The 13,384-nt window shown below is 44.4% G+C and overlaps 1 protein-coding gene across 2 annotated transcripts in view; it reads right to left on the bottom strand.

Annotated features, from left to right (window-relative positions):
- The window catches only part of dennd3a (DENN/MADD domain containing 3a), a 170,199-nt gene that overhangs the window by 106,805 nt on the left and 50,010 nt on the right, over nt 1-13,384 (bottom strand). For both annotated transcript variants that reach the window (XM_085992426.1, XM_085992427.1), the window contains exons 6-7: nt 12,096-12,207; nt 9,821-9,940 (exon numbers count right to left, since the gene is read on the bottom strand). In XM_085992426.1, coding sequence (XP_085848552.1) covers nt 9,821-9,940; nt 12,096-12,207 — 232 coding nt within the window. The remainder of the gene's footprint in view (nt 1-9,820; nt 9,941-12,095; nt 12,208-13,384) is intronic.

Genomic DNA, 13,384 nt, shown 5'->3' with positions numbered 1-13,384 from the left:
GCAGGCTGTCACTTTTGGCAGATCACAGCCATTCTGCTTTCTGTGCCGGCTGAATGATGGACTCCTGAAACCTAGAGGAAGGAAGGCTGTAAAGGTAAGTACAGGTAATTTAAACTTCTTTACACACTTTAGACACACCAAACACACTTACCTTTGCACTCATGCACCCATCACTCACCTGAACACAGACATCTCGACCCCTCCAAGTCCTTCAACCCGACAGCCCGACTCCTCTAACTTGGCGTGGTTTGGAGCTGTCGGGAATCCCACACGACAACCTTCAAAATAGGGATTAGGCTGAAAACTGCCTGTTAACTACCTGTTAACAGGCAGTTAATTGGCACTAATCCCTGCCCGCCTCGGGTCGGCGGGTCCCAGTGCGGGGCGGGTACCCGCCTCCTTTGAAACTTACATGGAGGCGGGTTTTGGGCGGGATGGTGTCGGGACCCCCGAATTCGGGAATTTAACCCCCCGCACGCCTCCAATCCCGACTCCACGGCACACTGAAAATCGACCCCCTTATGTCCTCTTCACAATTTACTTTCCTACCTATCTTTGTCTCATCAGCAAATTTAGCAACCATACCTTCGGTCCCTTCATCCAAGTCATTTATATAAATTGTAAAAAGTTGAGGCCCCACCACTGATCCCTGTGGCACACCACTTGTTACATCTTGCCAATCAGAAAATGGCCCATTTATGCCTAGTCTCTGTTTCCTGTTAGCTAGCCAAACTTCTATCCATGCCAATATGTTACCCGCTACACCATGAGCTTTTATTTTCCGCAATATCCTTTGATGTGGCACCTTATCAAATGCCTTCTGGAAATCTAAGTACAGTACATCCATCGGTTCCCCTTTATCCACAGCACATGTTACTTCCTCAAAGAACTCCAATAAATTGGTTAAACATGATTTCCCTTGCACAAAACCATGTTACTCTGCCTGATTACTTTGAACTTTTCTAAGTGCCCTGCTATAATGCCTTTAATAATAGCTTCTAACATCTTCCCTATGACAGATGTTAAGCTAACTGGCCTGTAGTTTCCTGCTTTCTGTCTCCCTCCCTTTTTGAATAAAGGGGTTACATTCGCTATTTTCCAATCTAATGGAACCTTCCCCAAATCTAGGGAATTTTGGAAAATTAAAACCAACGCATCAACTATCTCACTAGCCACTTCTTTTAAGACCCTAGGATGAATTCCATCAGGACCCAGGGACTTGTCAGCCCGCAGCTCCAACAATTTGCTCAGTACCACTTCCCTGGTGATTATAATTTTCTTGACTTCCTCCCTCCCTTCCATTTCCTGATTTACAGCTATTTCTGGGATGTTACTTGTATCCTCTATAGTGAAGACCGATGTAAAATATCCGTTCAATTCAACTGCCATCTCCTTATTTTCCATTATTAATTCTCCAGACTCACTTTTTATAGGACCAACGCTCACTTTGTTAACTCTTTTCTTTTTAAAATATCTATAGAAACTCTTACTATCTGTTTTTATATTTCTAGCTAGCTTTCTCTCGTACTCTAATTTTTCTCTCCTTATTTATCTTTTAGTCATTCTTTGCTGCGTTTTTATATTCTGTCCAATCTTCTGACCTACCACCCATCTTTGTGCAATTATATACTTTTCCTTTAAGTTTAATAATGGCCCAGAAATTCAGGTCTCCACTGTAGTGTATGTACCTTTAAGGGGAGAACTACTTTTTACAGCTCCTGTATACTGTAGTACCGGTAGTGACCACACCGGTATACAAACCCTGAGTAGGGATCTGTACTTCAGTTTTTGAGTAACCTGCATCCAGTAAACACCTGTTAATTGTTCCTCTGCAGTCTCTGTCGATTTATTGAAGAATACCATACATTAACATTCACGGATTCAACAGTGGCAACGAGTTGATTCGAACCTACCTGCAATTCTGTAAAAGAAGGCCGATTCCACCAGTGCGGGCGTCGACCATCCGGAGAGAACTTGAACATCACAGAGGAGGCTGTGGAGAACTGGGCTTGGTTCCCCAGTCGAGACGATCCAGTACAGCGGGCTGGCAGCAGGTACAGCGCAGACCCTTCCCGGACGACAGCGGCTGGAGCCGATCGACGGCACACAAAAAGGCCGAGCAGCGTCGACGGGGTAAAAGAGAGGGTGAAGCGCACACGGCGTAGCCGGGGTTGAAGACCGAGCGGCGTCAACGAGAGAAGGTAAAACGCGCAGAGTGCGGCCGGGGTTTCAAGGGCTGAGCAGCGTCCGCAGGGGAGGAAAGAAGCGCGGGAGACGCCATTTTGAGCCGGCGGAGAAGAAGGGAGCGCGCGGGAGACGCCATTTTTAACCAGTCTAACCACACCCAAGGATGCAGAAGAGTGGCAGTGTCACAGCGTTCGACAATGAAGTCGAAGATCGGGCAACATATATAGAACGTGTAGAAGTGTACTGCAAGGCGAATGAAGTGCCAGATGCCAGGAAAGCACTGGTATTGTTGAATTCCATGGGTGCAAAAACATACGGCTTACTGCAAAACCTAGTAACCCCAGAGAAGCCAGTGGAAAAGGATTTTGAAAGCATAGTGGCAATCCTACAGGACCACTTAAACCCCACACCGCTGCTGATAGCCGAAAGATTTAAGTTTCACAAAAGGAACCAGCATAAAGACAAAAGTAATGCTGAGTATTTAACGTAACTGCGCAAACTATCGAAACACTGCCAGTTTGGAACGGGACTAGCAGATACTTTAAGGGACAAGTTTGTGTGTGGGCTTCAAAGTGAAGGAACCCAGAAACGGCTTCTATCAGAAAAGGATCTTACGCTGGACAAGGCTTTCAGCATGGCAGTATCACACGAAGCAGCCGCACGGGGCGCTGCAGAGATACAACGGAGACCGCAAGAATATGGCACAAATGAAATGTCATATGGAACAGTGAAGTGTTATCGCTGCGGCAAAACAACACACAAGCACAAGGACTGTTGGTTCAAGGACCAAGTGTGCAGACAGTGTGGAAAAGTAGGACACAGAGCAAGTGTCTGCAGGTCGGGAAAGAAAACCAGCAGCAAGAAATCTCCAGAGGAGAAGTACAAAAAGGTACATAAGGTGACGGAGAGTCGTTCAGACGAACAGAAAAGTGATACAGACTCCGTCCGGAAGCAAGGAGCTGGGTTGTCTGAAACTACATCATGTAATCAAAATGGAGGATCACCAAACTATCTGGGTCACGCTCAAGATAGACGGAGTCCAAGTGAAAATGGAATTGGACACAGGATCAGCCCTAACAGTCATAAACCAAAGGGACTACAAGCGGCTATTCTCACATATACCCTTGAGAGATAGAGATTTTCTTGAAGACGTACACGGGGCAAAAAGTCTACCCCAAAGGAAAAATAAGGGTGAACGTGATATACAACGGCAAGGAAACACCAAAAATGGATATATATGTATTGCCAAATGGAGGACCACCACTACTAGGGCGTGAATGGATCCGGAAGATACAGCTAGGTTGGCATTCCATACAAGCACTGACTGTAGATGCCAAAAAGGATGACGACATCACACCGGGACGACAGTCAAAAATGCTAACTGACGCACAAGAAGTGTTCCAGGAGGGACTTGGAACACTAAAAGGCATAACAGCGACGATCAAAATAGAGGAAAATGCAAGCCCAAAGTTTTTTTTACGGCCAGACCAGTACCTTATGCGATCCGCCCAGCCGTCGAAGCAGAGTTGGAAGGTTTGGAACGTTCAGGAGTGCTATCCAAAGTGGACTGGAGCGAGTGGGCTACACCCATCATTCCTGTAATGAAGAGGTCGTTGAGTAATATGCCTGGGGAACCAAAGAAGGTTCGCATCTGTGGGGACTTTAAGGTGACAGTGAACCCAGTCCTTCACACTGTACAATAGCCGCTTCCGCGGATTGAAGATATTTTCGCCTCGCTATCTGGAGGGAAACGCTTCACTAAGATTGATCTGGCCCAGGCGTACCTGCAAATGGAGGTGGAAGCAGCCTCGAAACAGTACCTCACGATCAACACTCATAAAGGTCTCTACCAATACAATCGGCTGGTGTTCGGGGTAGCATCAGCTCCGGCTATTTGGCAAAGGGCAACGGATCAAGTCCTGCAAGGGATTCCAGGGACCCAGTGTTATTTGGATGACATCCTGGTCACGGGCGAAAATGACAGTGATCACCTCGCCAACCTGGAGCAGGTGCTCACTAGATTGAAGGATTATGGGCTCCGAGCTAATCGCCACAAATGCGAGTTTTTCCAGAAGCAGATCTCGTATTGTGGCCACGTTATTGCTAAAGAGGGGTTACATAAGTCCCCTGAAAAGATTGAGGCAGAAGTCAAGGCTCCAGCACCAGAAAATGTGTCACAACTAAGGTCGTTCCTCGGGTTGGTGAACTACTACCATAAGTTCTTGCCGAATCTGTCTACAGTTCTACACCCACTGAACACCCTACTGCAAACGGGGGTACCATGGAAGTGGAATGACAAATGTAAACGAGCTTTCCAGAAGTGCAAAGAATTGATCACATCAAAAGAGGTGTTGGCTCATTTCAACCCGGCACTACCAATTCGGCTGGCGTGTGATGCATCACCCTATGGCATTGGAGCAGTGCTGTCGCACAAATTCCCGGACGGCTCGGAGAGGCCAGTAGCCTTTGCGTCTCGGTCACTAACCTCAGCCGAGCGTAACTACGCCCAGATTGACAGGGAGGCCCTCAGCCTAGTGTGGGGAGTGAAAAAGTTCAACCACTATCTGCACGGGCAGAAGTTCACCTTGCTGACTGACCACCAACCACTTGTCTCCATCTTTAACCCAAAGAAGGGCGTTCCGGTGATGACTGCGCAACGGCTACAAAGATGGTCCCTTTTTCTAGGGGCACACCAATATGATATCGAGTATAAGGGTACGAAACAGCATGGATACGCTGATGGGCTATCACGCCTGCCACTACCTACTGCAGAGGAAGCACCAGCAGTGGATCCTGTTGAAATATTTCATTCGACTATAATTGAACGCTTGCCAGTAACTAACGCTGGTATAGAGGAGACCCAAAATGACCCGACACTGTCTCGGGTATATGATTTGACAGTGAAGGGATGGCCAGCACATGGCGACTCACTGTTGCCAGCATTCTCATCCAGAAGAGAACAGCTGTCAGTATGCCAGGGGACCTTGATGTGTGGATCCCGAGTGGTAATTCCACCCAAGTTAAGGGAGAGAGTGCTCAATGAGCTTCACGAAGGCCATCTGGGAGGGGTGAAAATGAAAAGCCTTGTTAGGGCTTATGTGTGGTGGCCGGGGATCGATCAGCAAATTGAGGACCTGACAAAGAGCTGCTCAGGATGCCAGAAGGTCCAAAATGCACCACCACATGCCCCTCTACACCCATGGGAGTGGCCCTCATCTCCATGGCAATGGGTGCACATTGATTTTGCTGGTCTCGAAATGGCCGGAGGTGATCAAAATGTCCTCCACCACCACGGAGAAAACTATTGCAGTCCTACGGACCATCTTTGCCAGGAACGGCTTGCCAGAGCTGATTTGCTCTGATAATGGACCACAGTTTGTGTCCGAAGAGTTTCGAAGATTTATGAAAAGGAATGGGGTAAGGCATTACACCTCCGCTCCGTATCATCCAGCCACCAATGCATTGGCTGAGAGGTTTGTACAAACCTTTAAAAAAGCAGTAAGGGCCATGTGCGATGACAACATTCCACTGCAGCATAAAGGTGGACAATTTCCTGTTAGCCTACAGAAATGCGACACATACAATCACCAAGCAGACCCCGGCCATGATGTTCTTTAACCGAAGGTTGAGATCTCGTCTGGATTTGCTCAAACAAATGTACGAAGAGATGTTGAGAACAAGCAATTCCAGCACATCAATGAGAAGCCGACAAGGAGCTTCAATGTAGGGCAACCAGTCTTGGCTCGCGACTACCGAACAGAGAAATGGCAACCAGGAACGATATGCACACGGCAGGGGCCACTAATGTACACCGTGGATGTTGGGGAGCACATCGTGAGACGCCATGTCGACCAGATCCTAGAGTCACAGGAAAGAGTCCACCCCAGGTCTCGCGTACCTGGTGATGAACCCGACATACCGGTAGCATCTACCCCAGAAACAGTAGCATCGGAAGCTGATGAACCAACCGACGACAGGGGGCCAGAATTGCCTCCGCACCAAGAGCAAGACACTCAGAAAAGGCGCTATCCAGAAAGGATCAGGAAGCCGCCCCAAGACTGAATTTATAAATGGACTATTTGCCGTTAATGTTACGTGTTAATTGTTAAATGAATGTTATGGTACTGTTAATCTAAAAGGGGAGGAATTATAGTGTATGTGCCTTTAAGGGGAGAACTACTTTTTACAGCTCCTGTATACTGTAGTACCGGTAATGACCACACCAGTATACAAACCCCGAGTAGGGATCGGTACTTTAGTTTTTGAGTAACCTGCATCCAGTAAACACCTGTTAATTGTTCCTCTGCAGTCTCTGTCGATTTATTGAAGAATACCATACATTAACATTCACGGATTCAACATCCACGGGTGAGTATACACGGGGTACTCACCTGTAAGCCCAATGGAAGTGCCGGTTTCCTGCATGCACTGCGCATGCGCGGGAAACCGGCACTTCCGTTCCCCTGAACGAAGAGGTTCAGAGGTCGAACGTGTGCGCGGGGGAGGATGCGCGTGCGCATCAAACTTACGGTTTTTGGGTTTTTTAAATTTTTTTAAAACAGGTTTCTCCGGGATCGTAAGCCTGCAGGATTTAGAAGTGTAAAAAGCAGGCGTAAGGCCTGCTTTTTACAAGGTAAGTGGTGAATTAACGAAAATTTAAAAAAAATTCCCACAGGTTTATTATTTTTAAATACTTTAAAGCAAGGTAAGTTTATTTTTAGCCCCGTCAGAATATAAAATTATTTTTTTCAAAAATTTAAATTGTTTAAAATAGTTATTTCATGTAATTTATAGTTTATTTTTAAAATGTGATGTTTTTTAAAAATGTATTTGAATGTTTAGTGCTATTTTTGGGCCGTAGTATTTATAAGTCTTGACAGCTCTTCCTGTCAGACTTATGAATGGGCTTTTCCCTGCTCCGATTGGCTGCCCATGGCCCACGTGATCCCAGGGGACGCATCGAACTAACTGCGCCCCTGGGATACGCAAGCACTGCACGCCGGCAGCTGGAGCACGCCCCGGATCGGAATCCCATGGGAGCCCAGAGCTCAATGGCCGGCGCGCTAGGTAAGTGCAGATCGGGGGCTTGCACCCGCGGGAAGCCCCCGACCCGAATTTCTGGGCCACTATCTTTAACCTTTTTAGTTAACCACGGATGGTGGGTCCTCCCCTTGGAATTTTTCTTTCTTGTATATATTGTGTATTTTGAAATATCCCCTTAAATGTCTGCAACTGCAACTCTATTGACCGATCCCTTAACCTAATTTGCCAGTTCACTTTAGCTAGCTCTGCTTTCATGCCCTCACACTGTAATTGCCCTTATTTAAGTTTAAAATACTAGTTTTGGACCCACTTTCTCTCAAACTGAATGTAAAATTCAATCATATTATGATCGCTGCCACCTAGGGGCGCCTTCACTATGAGGTCATTAATTAATCCTATCTCGTTGCACAATACCAGGTCTAGTATAGTCTGCTCTCTGGTTGGCATTCCATGAACTCCTCATCTATGTTACCTTTGTCCATCTGATTTTTCCAGTCTATATGCAGATTAAATCCCCCATGATTATTGCCGTACCCTTCTGACAAGCTCCCATTATTCCTTCCTTTATACTCCATCCTACCATGTGGTTACTATTAGGGGGCCTATACACCACTCCCACAAGTGACTTCTTGCCTTTATTATTTCTCATCTCTACCCAAACCACTTCTACATCCTGGTTTCCTGAACTTGGGTCATCCCTCTCTATTGTGCTAATACCATCATTAATGAACAGAGCCACCCCTCCACCTTCCTGTCCTTCCTTGCAGTCAGTTTCAAAGGGGTAATTACAGGGAACGCCGTTCGTTCGCTGTTGTTACCCACCGCAAATTCCGGGCTTATAGTCACTAATTACATCATTGATTTTCATTTCATAGTGCTCTAATAAAGATGTCAAAGCTAGTAGTGTGAGAAGTATATACTCAGTCGCTACTAGGTATGGCAATCATTTTATAAAATGAGGAATCAAACAAGGAAAATGTTCGCATTAAATCAATGTACAAAGCTATAGTGTCCCACAGCCACTCAGTGAATGAAGGAATGGGGAACAGTTTTAAGGTATCCAGATTGCACCATAAAATCTCCTGAATTATGGATGAGTGGGACAAAGAGAGGATACATAATGAGATTAGATGAATATATTTTCCTAAAATATGACATAAGGCTGTATAACTTATGAGTGACAGCCATAAGTGAACCATGGTCATCAGCTTATTAAATCAAATCAATTTAGTAACAGCAAATACCTGCAATATTCTTCTTTTACAACTTTTGTTGGATGAGGTTTAGAGTTTACAGTTAAAAACTGAGATTTTGGTTGCATATGGTGTTTTTATTTAATAATGAGGCATTGTACACATTGAATTCCCTGAACATGGCACTTGTGACTTTGGTTTGTGTCTGACCAAAGAGGCTGCAGTACGGGACTCAGCAACAATAATTCAGGGTGGGGTGCCCAGGTTGCTGCCTTTGGGCCATATGTGGCCCACAAAGTCCCACTGATCCAGCCGACGAAGACCCTTCGGTTCCTTTCTTCTTTGCACACTTTTTCTCCCAGACCTGGAGGACTAGAAAAGGCCACTCCATGTTTGGTGAATTTTGACCAATCATAAAGCACAGAAGGAAGCCATTCGGCCCATCGAGTCTGCGTCGGCTTTTTCGAAGAGCATTCCAGTTAGTCCCAGTTCCCCGCTCTTTCCCCATATCCTTGCAATTTTTGCTCCTTCAAGTATATATCCAATTCCCTCCAAAAAATCTGCAATCAACCTTCGTAATCTCCAGGCTAGGAACTTTAAAAAGCTGAATCTTCCAAGTTTTCAAGCTTCAGAGTGGGTGAATGAGGAAAGACAGCTCTGCACAACCAGGTATATCTGAAAGTAGAAACCTAAATTACAGATACCCATTATATTCATTCTCTTATCCAAGGAACCTAACTCCAAATCTCGGCTCTCGTCAGCCCTACCCTCACCAACTCTGCTTCTTAACCTCCTCAACTAGCACTCACCCTGTTCCTCCATTCCCCATTATTGAATCAAAAACCATTCCACTTGCTCCCCTACAGGCCAGATAGTCACTCCTCTTGCCCTCCCAAGCTCCACTGCAGGCTTCACATTTGCTCTTCTCCGACAGCATACTTTCCATCCACGCTTATCTTCGATTAGTCAAAACCACCCAATTACACACAACTTGCATCCTACAACCATCAGTTTCCCAGCCCCTCTCTCTGGCTTGACAACCCACTGGCATTTCCTTTGCCCTCAACTTCTGCCTCTTCAAAACCCAGCACCGATCAGCCCAGAGAGAAAATTAGTTTGGAAGGCAACCCTTCTTGTAACACTCAAGCATACCTTCTAAGAAGCCTACCAAAACAATGATCCTAACAGTGTCTACAGGGTGAACTGAGCTAGAGTATTCTGTTGATAATCAGAATGAGGATATGGGATTGAAATAAGAGAGACAAACAACATTAACAAAACAAATAATAGAATGATCACCTTAAAATGTTAATGCAGAGAACACAAAGTGCATAAATGAACGTCTGAAGCTTATACAGATTGGAAAATACAACTCCAAATTATGGAGCACTAGTTACCTGAAGGATACATTTCGGTTTGAAGCAGAGAAAAGGGGTGTGAAGGTCCAAATCTATTACAGGGTATTTGGGATCCTCTCTTGAAGGCAACACAACCTGCAGAGGGTTCATGTTAAATACCTGAGAAAATATGAAAAATGCTTTATTACAAATTGAAGTCATTTCAATTTATCAATAAATGAAACTAGACATTTTTGAGAATCAGCAGAAAAAGAGAGTTATCTTCAAACAAGGTGAATAAATCTTCAACATTAAAGGATTCAACAGTGTACATTGTTGTAAAAACAGTCACTCAAACACCAAGAATTAATGGTATGGAAACAAAGAACTTGCATTTATATAGCACCTTTCATGACTTCAGGATGTCCCAAAGTGCTTTACAGTCAAAGAAGTACTTTTGAAGTGTAGTCACTATTGCAATATAGGGAAACACGACAGCCAATTTGTGGATAGCAATGAGATAAATGACCAGATAATCTGTTTTAACAATATTAGTTGAGGGTTAAATATTGAGCATGACATCAGAACTCCAATGCTCTTGTTCAATTAGTGGCACAGGATCTTTTACGTCTACCTAAGGGGAGTTAGGATCTCTGTTTAACATCTCATGCGAAAAAGCAGGACTTCCCAAGAACTTCACTGAAGTATCAACCCAGATTATGTGCTCAGAGTGGGGCTTGAACCCATGACCTCCTGACTCAGAGGTCAGAGTTCTACAACTCTCTAATACACCAGGAAATAGCTCTACAAGATACACAAATCATATATAAACCAATGTTGGTGGTGGTGGTTGTGGTGGTGATGGGGGGTTGTTGCCATTGCCTGATACATGACTGTCCAGCTTCTTATTAGGCGACGGATATTTTCAACCTCGCTCTAATATCACAGGAAATAGACCAATTCTCTCTATATGTGACATAACATTAAAAGAAACATCTGGCATTTATAAAGCCTCCATCAGGGCATGGCTAATTTAGCATCTTTGGTCAGCAACTCAACAGGATAACAATTTTTTTTTTATAATTCCAGGAAATGGGCATCGCTGGCAAGGCTGCCATTTTATTGCCCACCCCGAATTGCCTTTGAGAAGGTGGTAGTGGGACAACTTCTTGAACCGCTGCAGTCCGTGTGGTGAAGGTCCTCTCTTGTACACACACACAACCCTCAAGGAAGCACTTTTTCCCCTCACTCAGTTGTTCACCTTCATTGATGACCTGGTGGAGATTGTAAAAATTGACAATGTTGTCTTTGTTGATGTTGCCACCCTCCATATAGAGTATTCAACTACCCGTCTGGAATACAAGGGCAACAAAATAGCTGAGCAGATCTATGCAGAATTGAAAAGGCAGTAGAAAAGTATGCACTATCTTCACACTGAGTAGATTGGGTCAATAACCATCAAAAAAGATGGGTCTTGTTGTTCACCCACTTCCACTATCATACTAAATTCTTGGATTACATAGGAACAGGAGTAGACCATTCAACCAGAATGTTCACGACCTCAGCATCCTACTCAATCCTGAGCTGAGCTTCTGACCTCATATCCTTTCCATCACAAAGAGCATAGGAACATGAGAAGTCCATTCAGCCCCTTGAGCCTGTTGCACCATTCAATTAGATCATGGCTGATCTGCACCTCAACTCCATTTACCCACCTTTGATCCATATCCCTTGATACCTTTACTTAACAAACCGATCTGAGTCTTGAAATGTTAATTGATCCAGCATCCAGTCTTTTCAGGGGGCATTTTCCAGGTTTCCAGTACCCTTAGCTGTGAAAAGGTGCTTCCTTATTTCACTCTCGAATGGCCTAGCTGTAATTTTTAAAATGTGCCACATTGTTCTGGATTTCTTCTACCTGAGGAAATAGGTTCTCTGTATCTACCTCTGCAAATCCCTTTATTATTTTAAACACATCAACTAGATCACCACTCAACCTTTTAAAAAGGGAATACAAGTCAAGTTTATACAACCTGTCCTCCTAATTTAACCCTTTAAACCCACTCATTCAGCTCCGGGCTAGCTAATCACATTTAAGCCCTGTTGCAAGAATGCAGAAAAGCAGGAAAGTTAGACTCAGTTATTATTGGCAACTTCAGTTATTACAAAATTTATTTCCACCCAGAGATTGATTATTGTCGTCTTCTCTTGCTCCAGTAACACAAGAGCTGCTGTACTTGCATATTAATTTCCAGTAAAGCATTTGAAACCATAGAAAACTCAGTCTGCCTGATTTTTGGAAGTATAAATTTATGGTAAATGCACAACATCTTACCAAATGGAGCGTGCCAGGCGGTGGACTGGGCATCAAAGCTAATTTTGCTGCAAATTGTCTAACTTTATGATCAAAATCCATCTCACGACACGATTTCATGTGCACTGTCAGACTAAAAGAGAAGATCGCATACCTTGTAAACAATATGAATTAAACAATGCAATTTACAACACCTCCTAAATGCTAGATTTGAGGAATCTAAAAAAAAAATTGGTCAGCAACATCAAATGATTAACCAAGAAATTCACACTGGGAAAACACAGATCCAATTCCAGGTTTGTGCTACATTGGCTGACCCCAGCAATAGCAACACTTAGGACATCAATCCTGGGTAAGAGGCAGGCGAAAACAAGTCAGCCAGTATTTCTACCCCAAGCTGCTACCCCTGCTAGAAGAATCGACCAGCCATATACAACGTAGATACAAGAGCAGGGCAGAGGTTCTATCCTCTAACAAGCAGATCACCTCCCCTGACCACTCAATGCCTCTCCACCATTCATAATGCTCAAGTTAGAAGTATGATAGAATACTCAGCACTTATGCGGGTGGATGCAGCTGCCATAACACTCAAGAAACTCAATACCTTCCAGGTCAAAACAATCCTCTTGAAAAGCACCAGTCACTGAACTCATATCCACCCTCTCTACCACTGGTGCACTATCAGTGCAATATACATTATCTCCAAACTCTCCAAATTTACTTTAACACCACTTCCCAGCTACACAATCTCTACCACTGAGAACAAAAGCACGAAGATAATGGGATCACCATCACCTTCAAGTTCTCTTCCAAATCACACACCTTACTTCCTTGGGCATATAACGCTAGTTCTCAATCAATGCAGAGCTAATATCCTGAAATTCCCAACCTAACTCCATTGTGGGAAGACCGGCAATGGTTCAAGGAGAAGACCCAAAACCACCTTCAGAGTAATTAGGGGTAGGCATTTTGCCTAGTCACTTCCTCAACAAATTCAATCATATTGGCAAGGTAGGACTTCGGTTTTGCTTTTAATTGCCAAACTATCCAGGTGATTGTAAATCACGTCTCTTACAATGCTTTCCAGGAGCTTGCTCACAAAACCTACCCTTGTTACTAGAATCCACCTGGGAGAAGGAAGTGTGAAAAACATAGAATTACGTAGAATATACAGCACAGAAACAGGTCATTCAGCCCAACCAGTCCATGCCGGCGTTTAAGCTCCACTTGAGCCTCTTCCCATCCTTCTTTATCTACCTCTATCAGTGTAACCCTCTATTCTTTCCTCCCTCATATGCTTGTCTAGCCTC

Source organism: Somniosus microcephalus, chromosome 7 (genome assembly GCF_052327205.1).
Source record: "Somniosus microcephalus isolate GS21.2 chromosome 7, FLI_Smic_1.0, whole genome shotgun sequence".
NCBI classification, from domain to species: Eukaryota; Metazoa; Chordata; class Chondrichthyes; order Squaliformes; family Somniosidae; genus Somniosus; species Somniosus microcephalus.
Note: the sequence above shows the minus strand (reverse complement) of the source record. Positions and strands in the feature narration are given on the sequence as shown.